This window comes from Bubalus bubalis, chromosome 5 (assembly GCF_019923935.1).
Source record: "Bubalus bubalis isolate 160015118507 breed Murrah chromosome 5, NDDB_SH_1, whole genome shotgun sequence".
Lineage (NCBI taxonomy): Eukaryota > Metazoa > Chordata > Mammalia > Artiodactyla > Bovidae > Bubalus > Bubalus bubalis.
In genome coordinates, this window is record NC_059161.1 from 112,745,146 (window position 1) to 112,765,984 (window position 20,839).

Below are 20,839 nucleotides of genomic sequence, written 5' to 3' on the forward strand. Positions count from 1 at the left end.
GGCCCTAACTAAATCGGATAGGGGATCCCTGGTTGAGGACTAAGACTCTTGGCCTCTTCGGTTGGGAGAATGGTGTGCGAGGGCCCTGCAGGGAAGCCCAGACCCGCACGGGGACCCGCGGGCCAGCGTCCGGCCCCTGTAGGTAGTGCGCCCCACGCCGCGCCGCGCACAGCAGTTTCCCCCAGTCGAGGGTGTGCGCGGACGCGAGTGTGAGGGTGTGGGCGTGCCCTTGTGTGCGTGCGGATGCAGGCGAGTGACCGCGGCGCGCTCCTCCTACGAGCTCGATAGCCCCCAGTCCTCAAGCCAGCTTCCCTGGCCCCCCCACCCCCCACCCCCGGCCTGTCGAAAGCTCACATTCCTATATTTGACAGTATGTCGAAGGGAGTTAGGTTTTTTTTTTTCCTTTTCCACAACAGTTCCCAAGAATGTAAACAAACCGAGGCCAGGACATCTGGGTTACACGTTTAGTGAAAATTCGCCGGCGGGGCGGGGCCGAGGGTGAGGACCCGCCCGGGGTGGGGACCGCGGGGAGGTCCTCTCGCCGCCCAGGCGCGACCTCCCGCCTTCCAGGTAGCGGCCCAGAGCCTCCCCTACTAGGAAAAGGAAGGACCACTGCGGTTCGTCAAAAGTACTCCCAGCTTCTTGGGTCTCGGCCCCGCCCCTAGAGTTTCCACCCTCGCCGCCCCCCTACCCCGCCCGGTTCTGCGTCCAGCGTCCGCTAATGCCCGTGGAGTGACCGTTCGAAGGAATCCGGAACCTCCATGGCGTGGGCACTCTCGGGTCTCATCCGGGGGCTCCAGTTATGCGTCCATCGCTGTTTCTGTTTCTCTTAAGGGAAATCCGTTCACACCAAGTAGCGTCTTCCCCGCCTGCGGTCTGAAGGTGTCTCTAGGCACTTTGGGGAAGCCAGGTTGTGGAGCCTTGGCGGGGAAGGGGTGTTTAATCTCTCCGTGATGAATGAATGAAAGACTGAATCAGTGGATGCTACGGCTGGGTGGACCGGTGTCTCCCAGGAGGTGGCAGAGCATACTTAGACTACCGCGTGCTGGGTTCGCCAGCTTTCCCGAGAGGTTAAGGACGCGGTCACCCCTCCCAGCCCGCCGATCCCGGGATGCGGGGCACGGCTGATCCAGCTCTCATTCCCGGCTCTGCCCCGAAGGCTGCAAAGAGCCCCGGGGCGGGCAGCTGTCGTCTCTCTCCCATCCTCTGGGACCCCTCGAGTGTGCAAACACCCGGGGACCCAAAACCTCAGGGACCCCGGGAGCCTGACCCCGGGCCAAGAGTCAGAGAGACAGCAAACGGGCCCGGCCGCTGGGGAGGGGTTGGGGGCGGCAGTCTATGAGTTCTGGCCGCCAGGGTAGCCGCTCGCCGCAGGAGCTCTTTTCAAGGGGAAAAAATGGATATTTCAGCAGCCACAAAGTTTGTATTGTTGCACAAAGGGGTGCATTGATGAGTGCGAGAGGTCCGCGTAGCACGGACAATCTTGAGTCTGTTCCGCAGGCTCCCTACGCCTGCCATTCGCCAGAGGGGCACAAACAGTCCCCGGCTGCCAAGCCCCTGCCATTCCGCTTCAGGCACTCGGCTCCGAGCTTGTTGACAAACCCCGGGGGTCCAGGCGCCCGGGCTCCAGGAGTCAGGACACGAGCCGGGCCCTGGGGAACCAAGGGTGTCCGCTGCACCCGGGCAGCAATCTAGATTCCAAGTGCTCAAGGAAGACCGCGCAGGAGAGTGCTGCGGGCTTGAGGCTGGAAAGAGCAAGGGAAAGGGGGACAGCATTGTATCTGTACTAACTTGTTGAATAGTAATAACAACCCTAGGAGGTGGTCCATTTTGCAAATGAGAAATTGAGGCATTGGGAGGTGACTGTGACATGGGTTGCAAGGGACAGAGCCAAGATACAAACAAGGAGGGCAAAGTTGTGCTGACTGCTAGTCGAGGTCTAAACACTCACTTCAGCTTTACAACAGCCCTTTGAGGTAGATCCTCTTACAATGCCTCAGACGAAGACGCTGAGGCACAGAGAGGTTAGGCAACCAGTTCAAGGCCACAGAGCGGGTAAGTGCACAGCCAGAATACAAACCCCACAGAGCCGGGTTTCCCAGTGCGAACGTCCAAGCAGGACGTTCCACTTGCTGATAGCGGGGAGGGGCAGGAGACCCAGTGGAGTAACCCGGACCCGGTCCTCGAGAGGTGCCCGCAAGGGACAAGGCACTTGTGAGTCCGAGCGCAGGGAGCCCATCCCTGAAGGCCCCAAGCCGCCCCACTCGAGACTGGCAGGGTCCTCCACGTTCCATCTCAAACTCCTAGTTTTCGCTCCCCCACCAACTCGCCTGCTGGTTCAGCCCACCCCGCATTCTGGGGGAGACACCCCCCCCCAATCAGAGGAGAGGAGGCTGGTAGCCCCAGAATGTTCGCCGCGGCACGGCCCAGGGGCAGCATCTGGCTGGCAGGTCCTGAAACGGCGCTTCAAGGACACAGGTCTGTACTTTGAACGCTGTTTGGAGTGGCCAGGAGGCTGGCGGCTGGAGGTTGGGAGAGGCCGAATTCTCCCCTCCCCCAAGCCCCCCATCTAGGCGCCGCCACCGGGTGAGGGTCCCGGCACCTGGCTGGTCTCCACCTCTTGTCAGCCTGCGCTCTCTGGTCAGTCTCCGACTCCCTTGGGATTTCCTCCTCGACGCCGCGTGGTCTGGGGACCCGGCCCGGGAGCGCCACGGGCTCGGGGCGCAGAGACCCTCCCCCTCCGGGCCCTCCAGCCGCCGCGGCCTCCCACGTAGCGTTTTGAACCCTCTTGGCGCTAAGGCAAGAACGAGCGTGGGGAGCGGGCCGGGCCGGCAGAGGCTCTAAATCTTCCTTCAATCTGTGAGTAGATGAAGTCTGAGAAACAAATTCAAAGCAGGCGCGCCTGCAGAGCCTTCCTGCAGAAATATTCCCCGGCATTCAAGCGCGTCCAGGGGGCGGCTCGAGCTGCCTTGTTTGGCTAAGGTCAGACGAGACTCGAGTTCTCCAATAAAAATAAATCTCAAATTAATTATGGCCTCGAGCGAGGGGCCAGACACTTGAAGCTGCAGTTGTGCAGTCTGGAGTTTTGGCGCTCGCTCACCCATCCCTCCCCCGCGTCCCCCTCCCCCACCCGCCTTGCCCGTTCGAATACCCGCCGAGGCGGCCGGACGGGAGGGGCCGCGAGGAGGGAGGCCGGAGGGGGAAGGACCCGCCCCACACGCTCTGCCAAGCCTGGCATCTTTCAGGGGTTTCAAGTGACCGGCCGTCCCGAGGTCTGGAGGCACCCCAGGGACCCGGCTCCGGTTGTCGCGTCCTCCCACCCCCAACCCGGGCCGGGGCCGAAGAAACCCGGGGAAGCTTCGTCTGGAAAAGTCTTGACCGGGTCAAAAGGGCTGACATTGAGCGAGCCAAGACACGTTTCACCCCCGCCGCTCCCCTCCCGGGGGAAGCAGGACTTCCGCATCTTTGAAAATATTGTCAAGTGCGTGCGGATGGTTAGAGGCAAGTCACCCCACCACAGTTGCAGTGAAAAATGTCCCAAGTCCTAAGGTTTCCAGAATATACGCCCCCCCCCCCCACCCCGGGCATGCTTTCTGCAACTGACCTTAGAACCATGTAATGGGCTGTTTGTTGGTTAGTCCACTCCCCCCGCTCCCCCAGTGGATAGTTTTTGTTTTAAGCGCTGGTCCAGGGCTCCCTCGGCTGTGAGCTTCCTCGGACTTGAAAGCCAGTGGGGCTGGTGGGGTGGGCAGGATGGTAGCGGGCACCAGGTGCTGCTCACCAACCCTGCCCAGTCTGGAAAAGGGAGAGGCAGGGCAGTCTCTGGTGAGCCAGGAAAAGGATGTGAGCAAGTGTGTGGGCTGGGATAACCAACCAGCCCCTAGCTGGGCCTGGAGGAAGGAGAGGAGAGGGAAAGGGGAGAGGGCAAAAGAGGGGGTCAAAATAGAGAAGGGGTGGGGAGAGCCAAGAGAAGGGGAGAGGTTCCCCCCTGCCTAGCTCCAAGACAGTTTTCATCTGCAGCCGCCTCACCACAGGCTCTCTATCAATTTGTCTCAATGCAAACATTCGAAATATTCTCTTTGGCTGCTCGTGAAAACAATGTGAGCTGCCAGGATCAAACCATCTTTCCAGATGTCTGGTGGTAACCACATTAAACAGGGCAGACTTGTTTACTGTTGTGTTTGGTTAGGGCTTCTTTCCCCCTTCGGGATTTAAAAAAGCAGCAGCAGCCATGGAGTGGGACTTCAAACCCAGAGTTACATAAGTGGGCAGCTTTGCCCACCACCATGCCAACAAGGGTTGCAAGGAGGCTCAGATTCTTTCAGACGGCTGTTCAGAGTTGGGGTGGGGACTCTTCTTTCTGGGAAGACTAGCTTGTGAACCGACAGGAGCTCCTCATGGAGGGGCTGGTAAATACCAAAAGCCAGGGCATCAGTGCCAGTCAGTGACTCACTAAAGGATGACAGCTATGCCAGTGCCAGCCTCTTCCCCCTCCCCGCCGCCTTCAAAATTATGAAATTGCCAGAAGCTTTGGTTTTATAGGCAGAAAAAGAAAGTGCTGTTGAGTTGCACAGCTCAGTCTGGAGGGCAAGTCTTCATTTTAATCTCGTCCCCCATTGAGTTCTCCCAAGGGGAGAGGCAGCTTCTGCTAAAAGGAGTTAAGGGGGTACGAGGAATGTTGGGGTGACTTACTGACCAGAGCAGTGAATGCAGTCTGTTATTAGCTGTTGGGATGGGAGCTGGGAAGAGCTGCCTGGCCAATGTTTTGCCACAGGGGTAGCTTCTCAAGTACTGGGGGGAGGACTGGGTGTAGAAAGGGGAGCCGCTGGCTGGCCTGCGGTGGCCATTAAGGGTCTGAGTGTTTGCCCAGCTCCAGGAAGGGGGCCTCCAGTGGTAGAGTGGAGTTCTCTCTGCCTGCAAGAGGGGGAATGTGGCCGAGGGTGCCGGGTTTCTGGTCGGATCTGGGTGGGAAGCGGTCTCCCCGCGCCCTCCTGAAAGCCTTGTTGTCGTTTGAAGGTCGGCAGAGTCTGGGCTGAAAAGGAAACAATTTGGGGTTTGAAAGGATGTAATTCATTCTTCCTTTCCCTTTAACCTCTTTCCTCTCTGGAAAGCATGTGGAAACGCTGAAGAGAAGAGTGAGAGGGCGGGCGGTGGGGCCGAGGGGAGGAAAGGGTTAAGCCTGATTTCTTTTAATTGAACTCCAGAACTGGTGGCCCCAGGCAAGGGGGGTACTGACCCCGCTAGCGGTAACCAGATGTGGCGGTCCCAGGGGAGCCCCCGAGCAGACCCCTGGATTGAGAAGCAGACAGGAGGTGGGGGGGCCGGCCCGGCCCCCATCCAACCCCCACCGCATCCCCCCACCCCACTCCCCCTTACACACACCAAGTCTCAATTGCTGGCAAGCTGCACCCGCCACTCCAGGTCTGGTCACGTTCAGACCCGTGTCTGTATTCGAACCCAAAATTGGAGCTGAATTGATGAGACTAATTTCGAGAGGGGGGTGGGGGGAGGGAGGGAGGGAGGCCAACGAGCTCTCGGGCTCAAGTGCTCCTGAAGAAATAAAGAATTAATAAGTCACCTTTTTCGCCGCTGTGGACACCCTTTTGAAATTTTTTCTTTCCAATTGACTCGGATCTCCTCTGGATTTTTTTTCCCCCTCCTTCTCCGGATGGACTCTTAAATAAAAGTGGGAAAGTCCAAAGCGTGGTCTGGAGAGCGTGGACAAGGTAACCTGTTTCGGAAGTCGGGGAGAAAGAAGCGGAGGAGTCAGGCCGAGAGTACCCGAGGGTCCCCTCCGTGCCCCAGCTAGAGCGGGAGAGGGGCAGTGCTGGGGGACCCGGGAGGCCTCCGGGTCGCAGGGCCCTGCAGGGCGGGCCGAGGGGAGGCTGGCCTCAGAACTGGATGGGGTGACGGTCTGGAGCATCGGCCCCGGGGGTCTCCCCGCGAGAAGTCTGGGGCGTTTCATGGATGCTGCCTGCTGGGCTTTGCAGACCCGCCGGCCAGCCTGGACTGATCATCTCGTCGTTGCGTAGGTTTCTTGGGGCCCAAGGTGGCATTGCCTGGACGGCTCAGACCCGGGCTCCAGGGCTTGGGCCATCGGGTCGGGGGTATGCGCCAGGGGGTTGACCTAGAAGGCGCGGAGGGGTGGCCTGGGGTGCCGCAGGGACCGGCCCTCGGCGGGCGCCGGGAGCTCTCCAGTAGCCCAGAGCAGAGGCGCGCCGCCCCGAGGACGTCCCTCAGCTCGCAGCGCTCGGAGCCGAGTCCACGCCCCCGACGGCCGGGGTCGGTCCGAAACGGCCCGGCGTCCGCGTCGCTGGGTGAGCGGGTGCTCCGCGAGTCTGTGCGACTCCGCAGCCGAGGGCCCGGAGTGGAAAACTTCCCATTGGATGCACTTTCGAATGGTCTGTCGGCTTCGGTCTGCGTCCGGATCTTCCCGGGCGGTAGGCTCCAGGTTATCCTTAGCCCCAGTAAACTCTTCCGCCCCCCGCCCCCCCAAAAAAGTTTGACTCCGGCTGGAAAAGACATTAATGAACGTATCTGTGGGAAGAAACGGAAAGTGAATGAGTCAGGAGGGCCACCTTCGGCCAACGGCCCCGGGAAAAGGAAGGAGGCCAAAGGCGTTCGGTCTTGGACTTGGGGGGAAGGTTGGGGAGGGGGGCGGCGGGGTGGGTTCGTGCAGACTTTGGGAATCAGGGCGCGAGCACCGGGCGTGGACCCCGGCATTGTTCCCAGCTCGCCCTTATCTCCCGGGAACAAGTATCCTGTGTACGCAGCGCATGAATGTATCTGGGCATCTCCGCGTATATTTATATAGTGTGTGTGATGCGAAAAGCAGGAGCGGCGGCGGAGGGGGGGGGGCGAAGAGGGGGTGTGGGGGGAGGGAAGACGAGGGAGAGCAGAGGGGAGAGAAGAGAAGAGAGGAGAGCGCGAGACAGAGAGAGAGAGAGAGAGAGAGATAGGACTTCCTCCCCATTCGCAAAGTGAAGTCACTTCCCAAAATTAGCTAAAAAAAAGTTTCATCCGGTTAACTGTCTCTTTTTCGCTCCGCTACAACAACAAACGTGCACCGGGGAGCGAGGGCAGGGCGCTCGCGGGGGGCACGCAGGGAGGGCCCAGGGCGCCAGAGAGGCCGCGCCGGGCTAATCCGAAGGGGCTGCGAGGTCAGGCTGTAACCGGGTCAATGTGTGGAATATTGGGGGGCTCGGCTGCAGACTTGGCCAAATGGACGGGACTATTAAGGTAAGCGACCGGTCGGTGGGCGCGGAGCCGGTTGGGGCGCCGAGGCGGCGGGCAGGCTGGGCGCGGGGCGCCGGGGTCCCGGAAGACGTGGCCACTCTCCCTTCCTTCCGCACCCCGGCTTCGCGCCGTCTCCTCCCGCGCTCCGGTGGCGAGTCTCGCAGGCGGGGGCGACCCGCCGGGCTCCGCGGAGAGAGCGATCTCCCCCGCACCCCTTGCCCCCGAGCGAAGCCCGGCCCCCTCCCACGGCGCTGCCGGCCGGACTGCGTGCGGGTGGGGCCGGCTGCGTGAAACCCCGGGAGCCGGGCGCCCATCGCAGCCGGGGACCGGAGACCTCCCGGGCCCCCACTCCCACCCGGCGAGCCGGGCACCCCGGTCCCGGTTCTGGGCACCCGCCCGGCGGCCGGCGGCTTCCTCTCCCCCGAGGCAGAAGGCGGCGGGGGCGGGCGCGCAGCCGCCAGCCGCCGGGTCTCCTGCCTGGTGGGCCCAGGGGCGGGCAAGTGGATTGGTTGCAGGCGGATCGGGGTGCGAGTGAGTGTGTCCGGGGATCTGTGTGCGAGGGCTCCTCCGGGTGGAAGCCCTGTTTACATGTCAGCGCGGGCCGGTTTCCCTTCCTCTTGGTACTTCTCTTGCCGGGTTCTTGGCGCTTGGGAGCTGCCGACTCCCCGGGACTAACGGGCCGGACTCTCCTTGCCTTTCCTCCGCCCGGCATCCCTTTCCCGGACGGCTCGCGCGGCTCTCCGCACGCCCGGCTCCGGCACTCCGCGCCCCGGCTGCGCCAGCTCCGGGGCAGGACTCCCTCCCGCCTCTCGAGGAGGGTCCCTCTCCTGCGGAGCCGCTCCTCCTAAAGGGAGCAGCCCTGAGCCGCCCTGGGGGCTGCCAGGTGGCCAGATCCTTCCTATTCCCACCCCTACCCTCGTCTCGCGCCCGGGTCCAGCTTGCCAAGTGCAGCCCAGGGGGACGGGTCAGGGTCTGGGTTTCACCGCAGACTTAAGGAGGGTTCACTGCCTGCTCCCTCTGGAAGGGGGAAGTGGGGTCAGGAGCAGAGAGGAGGGACAGCCCCTAATGTGACGGGCCTTAGAGGACCGAGAGGAATGAATGGGACCAGGAGTTGGCTGCGAGGCTATCCCACAACTGCAAGCCCGAGCCGGTCTGGAAAATCTATTAGGCTGGTGAGGAGGGGACTGGCAGAGCCCACCATTCCCCGAACTCAAAGGAATCAAATCTTTGCTCAGGGTTGAGTAAGAGGAGGCTCAGATGTTGGGCTTGGAGAATTCAAGAGATTTTTATCATTTGGGTGGGGTAGTGGTTTTATTTTCTAAGTTTTTTTTTTTTTTCTTCTGAGAGTTTGAAATATGCTGACTTAAGTAAAAGGCACCAACAGCAGGAACTTGAAAATCTGGAGATGAGATTACTGATTGTATTGGGTTAAAAGGAGCCTCTGTGAGTCTGGGTTCCTCCAGTTTAAAGTGTGTGGGTGAGGTGTCAGTTGAGGAGATGAGGTTGCTGTAGGGGGGAACCAGTAGATGGGGGTCCTGTCACTGGTCATTTAATGTCTCTCTCTCTTCTTTTGGTGGGTGTGTGCAAGTGTCTTGGTATGTCTGGTTTAGTAATAAGATGCTCCAGTCTAGAAAACTCCCCTCACCAGGACACTTGCCACTGGCCCAGAAGGCCCCCCTCTGACCCGGAAGGATGGTAAGATGGCTCCAGGGTCTTGATGTGGACACCCTAAGGAGAAGTGAAGCAATGTCTCCCCAGTGCTCAGACCTCTCAGCACAGGCCCTGAGGGTAGGGAGGAAGCTGTGGTCTGTGTACCCAGAATGTGCTAACCTCTGTAGATGCACACGCAGGGATTGGCATGGCCAGCAGTGAGAGCAAGCTTAGGCCAGGACCCTGGTGGGGCGTGACAGGCTTCTTTGCTGCAGGGGTGATGGAAGCCCGTCAGTCCGTCCAGACCTTCCCCTGGGGCACCTTCCATCTCCCATCCAGCTTGCCTGAATATGAGACCGACCAGCAGAGCAGTGGCTTTTCAAGTCGTCATCTTCTGCCCAGCGTTCAGAACTGCCCAGCGTTCTGAAGGACTGAGTCTTTAGTGTATACTTTGGTATTTAAATTGTGTGAAAGCCACAGTTTCCTGTTCATGTGTGACCTTCGGGTCTTGGGGTTCCCAGACCCCACTCCCACAGGGGTTCCAACACTCTGTGTGGAGAGGACATGGACAAGGAGAGGCCCCGGGACTTCTGGTGTCTGTGTGAGGATGCACAGTCCACGAAGCCAGTTTGAGCTTCAGACTCTGTAAAAGTGAAACAGTGGGACTGAATTACCTCTGCAATAGTATCTTTCCAATCCTTTCAGTTCCTAGGATATCTTGCTCACATGCTCTTGCAAGAACATGGAACTCCAAGTTCAGGAAATCCAGTTCTAGACTGAGAGAGCTCAGAAGACAGCACGTACCATGTGGAATTTGTAGACACAAATCCAGAATGTGTGTTTGCAGTTTGAATGGCCTTGACACATCATCTTTGACTGATTTGGGGATGTGATTTTTATGCACCTGCGTATTTCTTCTTCATCTATAAAGCATGTTGATATTTCAGAATACCTCTGGATCTCATCACTGGGGAAGCTTTTTGGTCCAGTTTGCCAGGGAAGTTTTTTGCAGAAGCTTTTTATTTTGTGATTACAAAACCTCAACCTCATCACTCTTGTTATAATAAGTCCTTCTGTATTCTGCTCTCTTCTCGCCAATAAAGTCTCCTGGGAAGGCTCTGCACATCACGTTGGGAGCACCAACATTTGCTTGGAGCCCTTCCGCTCTTCATTTGCCACAGGCAAGTCCGTCTAAATATTAAACAACACCTTACCCCGCCCTGCTCCCCCACAGTGATGTTATCAGTTGTTGAAAAGCACGTGATGCTGGTTGCTGCTTTAAGAATGACCTGGTTTCAAATACTGCATCTTATATCTAGGAAGTCTTCAATTGAATCTGCTTATATCATCTGTGGAAGCTTGATTCGGTCAGTGCATATGCTACCATTAAAGATGGGGAAACAATCAGAGAAAATTTAGATGTGATGAATGAAATAGGGAAATGAACTGGGAACTTGGAGTCAGAGAACCCAGGCTCAATCTCCATTCTGGGAGACTCAGTTTTGTCATCTGTAAAGTGGAGCCAAAGTACCTTCTTGCCATAAGTCACAGTAAGGATTCAATAAAGTTTGGTACCTTCATTGACTGTATGTTAGTTGACTTTCTGCTTGGGGACAGGACTTGTGGGGATCAATTGGCCAGAAAATTAGTTCATAGGTCTGGATTTATTATATACATCTTTCATTAATTCTACAAATATTAATTAGGTGTCTCTTATGTTCCAAAGCTCTGCTTTATGTGTTGAGGCTAAAGTGAAAAGTGAAAGTGTTAGTTGCTCAGTCACGTCTGATTCTTTGCGACCCTATGGACTGAAGCCCGCCAGCCCCTCTGTCCATGGGATTCTCTAGACAAGAATACTAGAGTGGGTTGCCGTGCCCTCCTCCAGGGAATCTTCCTGACCCAGGGACTGAACCTGCATCTCTTGGATTGCAGGCAGATTCTTTACCGTCTGAGCCACCAAGATAGGAATCAAAACCGTGCTGGAAGTTATGCTCTGGCGGAGGAGACAGACACATACATAAATAATTGTGTGTCCAACCTGATACGTCTTCTGAAGAACAATAAAGCGGATTAGGGAATAGACAGGGATGTGGTTAGATAGCCAGGATGGTCAGGAGGGTGCTTCCAACAGAGTCCCAGGTGAGCCGAAATACAGTCAGTTTTCATCATTTACCTCGGGAAAGCACCGCACCACACAACAGTACATGTGGGGAGAACAAAATGGGAAAGGAGGGCTGAAGTGTCAGCTGGGCTTTGAAAACCATCAGAGTCCATAAGCCATACTGGCCCAGGCGGCAAGTCACCACGGACACTGTGTGTCCAGTTGGAAAACTTCAGGATGAGCCCGCTGGAAGAAAGCAACAGGCTCCTCCATCCATGGGATTTTCCAGGCAAGGGTACTGGAGTGGGTTGCCATTGCCTTCTCCGAGAGTGAGGGGTACCTGGGAACAAAGACTTTACTTCTGTCCTTAAAGATGGACGCTGCCTTCACTCTGGGAGTGAACCGTTCCCCCACCTGTGCCTTTAATTAACCTTCATAGCACCTGGACTCACGAAAACTCAGGGCACCTCAAGCTGTGTCTCTGTCTGGTGACCACAGAGAATTGCCTCCCTTGGGGAGTCACCAAGCAGTGAATCCTGTTTTGTTCCTGAATAATTTCTACCAAAAAAGCTTCCTCCCACGTCTGCTGTTGTTCCACTTTAGGCTTTCAGGACTGCAACTTTAGAGCTTTAGTGGTTATTTAGCTCCATATCCTTGTTTTATGGGAGGGAAACTGAGGCCCAGAGGTGTTTGCTGAATTATCCAAGATCACACAGCTGACTAGTGACAGAGTCAGGGTGAGAATGCAGGGTCCTTACCCTCGGGCCAGTGTTCTTTCCACTTCCTAGGAACATTTCATTTGCTTTCATTACATTATTATGAATTGTAGGATCCTGGAAGTGGTGTGTATGTGTGAGAAAGAGAGACAGAGGCAGATAAGCCATTAAAAAAATTATGGAGAATCTTGACAGTTTGGACTAAAGACTATTTCTCTTATTTAATAGAATTGTATTTCCATACTTCAGAAAAAAATCTCAAATGTTTGTATAGGATTTTTACATAACTGTTCTCCAAAACAAATCCTCCTCTTTCTGTAGACAAACAAGGTCTCCACTACCACGAGACAAAAAGAAATAGAGCATTTTACTTAAATAGGCCCCTTTACAGGCCAGGGACAGGTGGGCTGAATTACTATTTCAGTTCTTTTAATAATTGAATATTTGACTATTGAAATAGAATGTATTCAGATGCATTAGAATGTATCTTATGGGTCTACCTTCTAGTCTGTGTAGTAAGTAGATCTTTTAATAACAGCTGCATTATATAAGATTTAGAATTTCAATGTCTCTTTTTATTTGGGGTCAAACAGTTAACTTGGCACTGGCTTTAAAAAGTGGTTCATTTAAACCAAATCTTTTTTTTTTTTTTTTTAAAGAAATGCAACGTTAGACAAATGTTAGCATTGAGTTGCCCCAGCAAAAGAAAAAGTTGGAAAATTTTTTATAATGATGAACCACCAGGCTGGATTTCTAATGGTCTGAGGCCTTTATCATCCCTCAAATATCAGAAAATATCCCTATGTTGTAAGTCAACACTCAGGCCCTCAGCAAGGTCCTTGTCTTCTTGGGAAAAGTCTTACCCTGCTTGAAGCTTGATAAAAAGATTTTCAGATTAGGACCTAACTATTTAGGGTTGGAATGAAAAACATCTACTATTTTCATTTATTTGAGACAAGCAGTTGCATTATGTAGGTAGAGAATAATGTTTTTGTTTTGTTTTGAATAACAAGTCTTTCTTTTTTGGCCTATCTTGAAACAGTTTTTCTAAGCCTTATCTTTTGTTTGTTGCTTTGTGACAAATGGAGACTAAAGGACATTGGCCTCTACCTACACACACACACACACTCACACACACACACACACACAGTCTCACAAAATCTTCAACCAGCCATAATAGGTTTTTTTGAAATCTCAGAGCTATGCAGGTGTCTTTCTCTCTGCAGAAAACTACGCCCTGTTTCATTTTCTGTTACTTCAATAATATTTATCTATGGTGTTCATCCCATTCATGGGATGCATTTTATGTTTATCTATATTTCCCATTCACAGGAAAGCAAAACAGTGGGACAGTTTTGCTAAATGATATCACTCTACTTTTTCTACTGACCTGATAGACCCAATGTCAGTGGCCCAGACTTTGAGATATTCCCCTAGAGGCAATGGATGGGGTTTGTCTATCCCCATATTGTCACCCTTAGGGACATCTTAACAGATGTCTTGGACATTTGACAGAATTAGACAGTCTATGGACTAACCCTTTTCTGCGCAGAGTGAGCTGGTCTTATGGGAACTTGTCACCTTGGTCTCATGGGCATCATAAGCTGATGCCACCTGTGTTGGTGCAGGTCAGGAGGTCTGCTGCATGGCTGTGAGGCAGGGGCTGAACTAGGTACTAAATGCTATCAAGACACCAGGCTGGTGGCAAAAGGGCTCCTGCCCTAGAGACACAGCAGGAGGAGAAGCTGTGTGTGTGTGTGCATGCACACCCAGCAGAATGCAGTAGTGTGTGTGCAGTAGAAGAAGGAAAGAGCAATTTCAACTGGAGAGACACAGAAAAGACAGAAGTAGTCATGTGTTTGCCTCTTTCTGTTTACAAAGCATTTTCATGTTCATCCTTGCATTTAATGTTCACAACAACCCTTTGGGAGGTAGTATCGTCACATCTCTGTTTTATCAGGGAGAAATGAAAGTTCAGAGAGGTTAAGTAACCCTAAGATGACAGCGAATAGGTGACATACTTGGTTTTCAAGCCCAGTGTGTTTCTGTGTCCAGAATGCTTGTTTGTTTTTCTTCACACCAGCCGCAAGGCCTCTTGGCCCAGGTAGACCTTGACTTTGAAAGATGGGTAGGACTTGCACAGGAAGATATGGGTCAAGGGCTTTCTAGGAAAGTAGAATACTGTGGGGGTGGGGCATATGAAGGAGAAGGTAAAGTGGAAATATTGGATGGAATAGATTATGGATGATCTTAAATACTGTAAGAGAGGATTTGGGTCTTGCAAAACATGTGGAAAGGAGGAATCACAAAATTTTTAGTAGAGGGCTGATCTATATAACTCTAAAAATTTGTCAGGAATGGAATCTCATCCTAGTCTCATCCTGCTCCTTAGGAGATGGAAAACAAAAACGAAAAAGAAATGGAGATGGAAGTGGCTCTATCACTTATCAGAGGCCGCAAGAATTAAGTAGCAGAAAGGATTAGACAACCAGTCATAGATTCAGGGCACCAGACTATGTTGTCAGCTGTTTGATTATTAAATATGGAGTCAAGGCAGAGAGGAGAAACTCTATTTCACCAGATCCGATACAAATATGATTCTCCTTCCCTTCTCTGATTGTGTCTTCTTTCACAGTGTTCTAGAGACTTCGCCACAAGCTGTCTTTTCAACCAGGCCATCCATCCTGGGCTACCAACTTAGTTCCTTTTTAGAATGAGTCAGCAGATAGTAAATGAGAAGAGACAAAAGGAAAAGCTGTTTCCTGAAATGCAAATCCAATTTCTATGGAAATTCAGACAGATCTGACATACTTTCATAGACTGGCCGGGCCCATCATCTCACTTTGAAATACTGACATTTCTCCCGCGCAAACCAAAACCTATGTGACTTATCACTATTTTTCCAAGGACAACCAGAAATCAGGTGCTCAGACGCCTTTTCAGATCCTTCAGATCTACTTCACAACAGCTTCAAAATGGCTTCTACCCACAAAAATGAACCAAAATACTGAATATTTGAGATATTTTCCCTCTTTGGGGAACAGTGTGCCTGCTGTTTAGGTCATGATCAAAATTCCAGAGTATGTAAGTTTTCACTTCCAAGAGAATGCAGACTTGAAATGCATTCCCCACGGCAGGGCCCATTTTCTCAGATGGCCACGTGTGTCCCCGGGAACGAAAGAGCGTGTGTCACAGCCCAGTGTGCACGAGTAGGTGAGCAGTGTGACAGGTACCATGGGAGCTTCCACTCTGCATTTCTAGACCGCCGTGGCTTTCAGGTGTCTACTGGAATCTAACAATCCAAGAAGAGACTTTTTAGGTCTCATACATGGGAATTCATTGCTTTTCCATGAGAAGGAGTCTGAGAGTGAACAGTTTTGCAGTATTGTAGAAGAAATGTGAAAACAAACAGGTTGATATTATAAAATTACCCAGTTTGTGAGTTGTCAACGCTGTTACAATGTATATCGATGCATGTATTTAGAGGGAATTATTTTTAAAATTTTTGTTTATTTGACTGTGTTGGGTCTTAGTTGCCGCATGCGGGATCTTTAGTTGTGGCTTGCGAACTCTTAGTTGCAGCGTATGGGATCTAGTTCCCTGACTGGGGATCAAACCAAGGCCCCCTGCTCTGGGACCATGGAATCTTAGCCACTGGAGCACCAGAGAAGTTCCCTAGGTTGAAATTCTTATGCCTGAAGAGTTCTTTTGTCTTTAGGGATTTATCACTTAATTCTTACTCATGCATTTACTCATTCAACTAAACACTGAAAACTATTGCCAGGCACAAAGCTTTATATAAACGAACAAGAGCCGGATGTCTTTACTGCTTCTTCTAGGCATCTAGAGGGTAGAGGTTTCTCTGCTCACTGATTTTAAAGTTTCCAAAAGAAGCAGTACTCACTAGGGGCCTCTTTATCCATGGCTTTGTATTACAAGGAAGTGTAGGCACATTTTCCCAAGGATAACACCCAGCCTATAATTTTTTAATTGCCCTTTTACTCTGGGTGATACTAGTCCTGGAATGGACATTTTTGGAAATCCAGGGTTTCAGCCAAGGAAACTCTTTCTTCTTCTTATTCTCCCTGTCTCAGCTGTAGTTCCTCCTTTTGTATATTGACATCAAGAAAAATACCATAAGTAAAGTGAAAAGACAAATGAGAAACCGAGAAAGACTATTTCCCATCCATCAAGCAGAGGGCACATGTCTTAAAACACAAAGATTATGTGGAATCTAGAAAAATGGTATAGATGCTCTTATTTACAAAGCAGAAGTAGAGACACAGACATAAAGATCAAACATACCAAAGGGGAAGTGGGGTGGGATGAATTGGGAGATTGGGATTGACATATATACATCATTGACACTGTGTGTGGAATACATTAACTAATGAGAACCAACTGTGTAGCACAGGGAACTCCACTCAAGCACTGTGCTGACCTGAATGGAAAGGAAATCCAAAAAAGAGGGGATATATGTGTGTGTATATATAAACTGATACAGGGCTTCCCTGGTGGCTCAGTGGTAAAGAATCTGCCTGCCAATGCAGGAGACGCAGTTTCGATCCCTGGGTCGGGAGGATCCCCTGGAGAAGGAAATGGCAACCCACTCCAGTATTCTTGCCTGGGAAATCCCAAGCCTGGCAGGCTGCAGTCTGTGAGGTCGCCAAGAGTCAGACACGACTTACCAACTAAACAACAACAGAAATTAAGACAACACTGTAAAGCAATCATACTCCAATAAAAGTTAATTAAAAAATAATAATAAAGACTGTTTACAAATAAATAAGAAAAAGGTAGACCACACAGCAGAAAAATAGACCAAAAATGCTATAAATAAATGCTAGAAAAAGAAATATAAATGGTCAGAAAGCATATGAAAATAATCTCAGGCATCTATATATTCAAATGAAATGAATGAAATTCCAACATTTATCACCCATGAGGATAGCAAAGATGAAAACAGCTTACTATTGCCTCATGGCAGAAAGAGTAAAGGGAAATGTCTCTCACTATTCCTGCTAGTGGGACTCTAACTTGGTACACTCACTCTAGGAGGCAATTTGGAAACATTTATTGAGATGTTAAGTGTTTATATACAAATTTGATGATAATTCCAATTCTAAAAATTTATCAGACATATTCAGTCAAATACCAAAGATAAATGTACAAGATGTCTTTTGTTGGTAAGGGCAAGAATTGGGAAAACTCTAAATATCCATCAATAGGGTACTAGACAAATTGACTTTAGAAGACTCAGGTAAAAAAATATGTAGTCGTTAAGTGGCATAAAATCAATTGTGTATACACACTGACTTAGAAAATTCTCCAAAGTATCTTAATACATGGAAAAAAACATTACAAAATGTGTGGTTCCATTTCTATAGAAAAAGATAAAGGCTTATTTATTTATTTATGGATATACTTTTCCAGAAGTTGTCTATGCATAAATAATCATATTAGATAGATGTGTGTGTGTGTGTGTTTGTGTTTTGACTTTAACAGTGGCTACTTATGGGCAGGACTTTTACTTTTCACACTATAAACATGCAGTATTTGACTTTTTAAATCACTAGTATATATTACTCTTATCCTTTTAAAAACTGATGTAAAAGAGGGACTAGAAATAGATTTGTAAAAAAGAATAAGCTGAACACTGTCATTCTATCCCCAATGTGTTGCTCTCAGAGACTCTGGGATTCCATTTCGCAGTAAAATACAGAGAAAAACTGTCCAGCCAAGGTTCTGGGGACCTGAATTGTAGCCCCAGCTCTACCCCAAAGGAGTTCTGGGAGCTTAGACAAGGCATTTCCCTGCATCAGTATTTGTGTAAATTTCCTCGTGGTAAAGGTTTTCTCATGTATAAAATGAAGGTATGATTTCAAAGGTCCCTTTCACCTCCCATGTTTATAGGACTCTAATCCCAGGCAGACTTTAAAAGCATTTCTCATTTGAGGGCTTGGATGACTGAAGCTCTCACAGAAGTTCTGTCTAGCCCATGTGATTCTTCTTCATAATCCAAGGATAATTCATAGAATGATCTGGGAGCCGGTTGGAGGCTGGGCGGAGAGGGGCTGGGTCTTACGAGGGCCTTCATGAATTTCTGGGAGCTGGTGTTTTTATTACCAAGCGACACTGGAGCTGTGTTAATCCTTTTGCGTTAATGTAAACGAAGAATAGGGCCTGACTCTGTTTTGGGGTCTTAGGCTCTTTCCCAAAATTTGGTCTCATTTAAAACCCAAAACACATTTGGTCCCAAGTGCCTTTTCCTTGGATTAAAAAAAAAAAATTCTGTTTAATTGAAGGGAAATTGAATTTGTCTGGTTTTGATTCATTTACACTTAACTCTTAAAAAAAATTTTTTTTGAGGACATATTTGATGTCCAGGAAGGATTTTGAGCCTCTTAAATGAGTTTTCTGGGAGGCTTTTTTTTTCCTTCTTCTTAAAACAGGAAGTGGTGCTAGGCTTTGGGCAAACACAGTCAACCCTGAAAAGCCCCAATTCAGTTTGAAACCATATCAGCCACCATTTTGCATGAGCCCCAATGGCCCTTACTAAGGCCTTTCTTTTCCTACTCCTCACCTGAGAGCAACAGACACACTCACCTTCCACCCGAGGGGAAGAGTATGGAGGGCAGACGATCAGAATCAGGAGAAGGAAGAGAAGGAGCAATTTATTGAGCTCTGACTGTGTAACAATAGCTGTTTTTGCCTTTATGGGCATGCTCACTTTTTAAAAAAATTTATTTTATGCAAGGATAGTTCATTTCTGCTGTAGAGCAAAGTCATTCAGTTATACATATATGTACATGCTTTTTCATATTCTCCATTTTGGTCTATCACAGGATATGGAATATAGTTCCCTGTGCTATACAATAGGACCTTGTTTATCCATTCTCTATGTAATAATTTGCATCTGCTAATCCCAAACTCCCAATCCATCCCTCCGCTTGGCAACCACAAGTCTGGTCTCTAGGACATAGTCCCTTTTGATCCTTGTAACGACCCTATGCTGTATGTACTGTTTTCATTTTGGAGAGGTGAAGTAACTTATCCAAGGCCAAGAGGACAGAAAGTGGAAAGGCAATGATTTGAACCTTATCCTGTTTGCCTCCGAAGTTCATAGAGTTTAGCCTGTGTGATCCGTTGCCAGTTTGACACATGCACATCCATAAAACTGAAGCTCCAAACTCAGTCCATCTATGGAGGCCTTGCAGGTGGTGGTGGGCTTCCCAAGTGGCTCACTGGTAAAGAGTCCACCTGCCAATGCAGGATACCTGGGTTCGATTCCTGGCTTAGGAAGGTCCCCTGGAGTAGGAAATGGCAACCCACTACAGTGTTTTTACCTGAGAAATCCCCTGGACAGAGGAGCCTGGTGGGCTACAGTCCATGGGGTCACAAAGAACTGGACACAACTGAGCAACTGAGCACGCAGGCAGTAGTGTTTGTCTACGTGACCCCTCTGCTCTAGACGGGTCTGTGGTCTCGCTCTATCCTCCACATCCTGTCCTTAAGAAGGGTTCAGCCCTCTGTTCCCCAGGTTAAGAGTCCCTGCCTGACTCTGCTGGCAGATGGACTGGGTAGCAGTCGGGCAAGTTCCATTTTACTTTTTAAGTTTGTTTTTCTTGGAGTTTAGTTGCTTTACAATGTGTGTTTGTTTCTGCTGTACAACAACTGAATCAGCTATATGTATACATATATCTCCTCCTCTTGAGCCTCCCTCCAGCCCACTCCCAACCCACCCCTCTAGGTCCTCAGGTCCTCAGAGAGCACAAGCTGAGCTCCCTGTGCTGTATGGCAGGCTCCCACCAGCTCTCCATCTTACACGTGGCGGTGCCTATATGTCAGTGCCACTCTCTCAGATCGTCCCACCCTCTACGAGCTGTCAAGATGATTTGATGTAAAAAAAAAAAAAAAAAAAAAGCTCTTGTAGCTCAGTAGAGAATAGCATATTCTTTGACTCAATGATGCTTCCTCTTATACAATTTTATGCTTTCTCTTCTCCTCTCTGGCTCTAACTCTGGCTCTCTTTTTCATTCTCTTTCACTTACACACACACTTAAATTACACACACTTAAAAAAAAATCTGATGGAGGGATGTGTTTCTACGAAAGACAAAGAAGGGGACATTTTGCAAGGTTAAAAGGGAGTCGTCAAGAAAGGTTAACTTCAGGCTCCAGTTTCTCCCGAATAGCATTTCTTGTTATTTCAAGGCTGATTGACTTATAACTGCATCCCCAGCCACCTCACATCAATTCCTTTTATCAGCTCAAGTGAGACTTCCTGTGGACTGGCCCAGCTTCCTGATGTATTTCCTTTTTCCTTTGGCAGAACAAAGAAAACCATAGCTCCAAGGATCCTTGGAACCAAACATCATTTAGCACAAACCTATTATTTAAAATGTTTTATTCTCAATGTGGAGGCCGTGTGCTTGGCTTTGGGTTTTTTACCGCCTGTGGTGTACCCCCCTGCCCTGTGTATGTCCTCACGGTGGACCTCGGGTGCAACTCTCAGGGGTCAGGGAGGCACTCAAACTCATCGTAGTTGTAGTTTGATTTTACTCCAAGAGGGAAAATTAACCCATTCTCCTCCTGAGCACCTCCTCCACCCCATACACACATATACCTCCAGGAGTCACATGAAGACCTCTGTGTATAGGGTTTATGTTTTTGTCACCCTAATTCAACATAATCTGTCAGCAAAGAATCTCTTATTTAGAGATGTCAGCTTATCTTTGTTTGAAGTTCTAACTCTAGAAACATGCATATAAGAAAAGAAACTTCAAATTGTATCCCAAGGATCACTGGTGTTAACTGAAGAGGAAATTCCAGAAATTGGGATAAAGGCGTTTCTTTCCTCTTTCGCTTAGAGGACTCCATATTACCCATTACCACTTGGTTTCACCTCCTACTCTACACCTTATTTCTGAAAGGGCTTTAGCTTAATTCCCGGTAAGCAGTTCAGTTCAGTTCAGTTCAGTCGCTCAGTCATGTCCAACTCTTTGAGACCCCATGAATCGCAGCACGCCAGGTCTCCCTGTCCATCACCAACTCCCGGAGTTCACTCAGACTCACGTCCATCGAGTCAGTGATGCCATCCAACCATCTCATCCTCTGCCGTCCCCTTCTCCTCCTGT

The 20,839-nt window shown here is 50.3% G+C and overlaps 2 protein-coding genes across 2 annotated transcripts in view; one reads left to right on the forward strand and one right to left on the reverse strand.

Moving 5' to 3' along the window:
• Window positions 1-4,581: 4,581 nt before the first annotated feature.
• On the reverse strand, window positions 4,582-6,841 carry LOC102390379 (translation initiation factor IF-2). Its single transcript, XM_006072378.3, has 2 exons — window positions 5,579-6,841; window positions 4,582-5,032 (listed from the first exon to the last, which is right to left on the reverse strand). Exon 1 carries the CDS (start codon window positions 6,721-6,723, stop codon window positions 5,962-5,964), a length of 762 nt encoding a protein of 253 aa, XP_006072440.3. The 5' UTR covers window positions 6,724-6,841; the 3' UTR covers window positions 4,582-5,032; window positions 5,579-5,961.
• A 93-nt stretch (window positions 6,842-6,934) lies between these two features.
• FLI1 (Fli-1 proto-oncogene, ETS transcription factor) overlaps window positions 6,935-20,839 on the forward strand; it is a 133,828-nt gene continuing 119,923 nt past the window's right edge. The window contains exon 1 of the mRNA XM_006072380.4: window positions 6,935-7,239. Within this exon, the coding sequence (XP_006072442.1) occupies window positions 7,222-7,239 (18 nt within the window). The 5' untranslated portion in view covers window positions 6,935-7,221. The remainder of the gene's footprint in view (window positions 7,240-20,839) is intronic.

Excerpts from the sequence above, each read along its gene's own strand:
- LOC102390379 (XM_006072378.3), bottom strand. The coding sequence starts at position 6,723 with ATGCCGGGGTCCACGCCCGGTGCTCGCGCCCTGATTCCCAAAGTCTGC.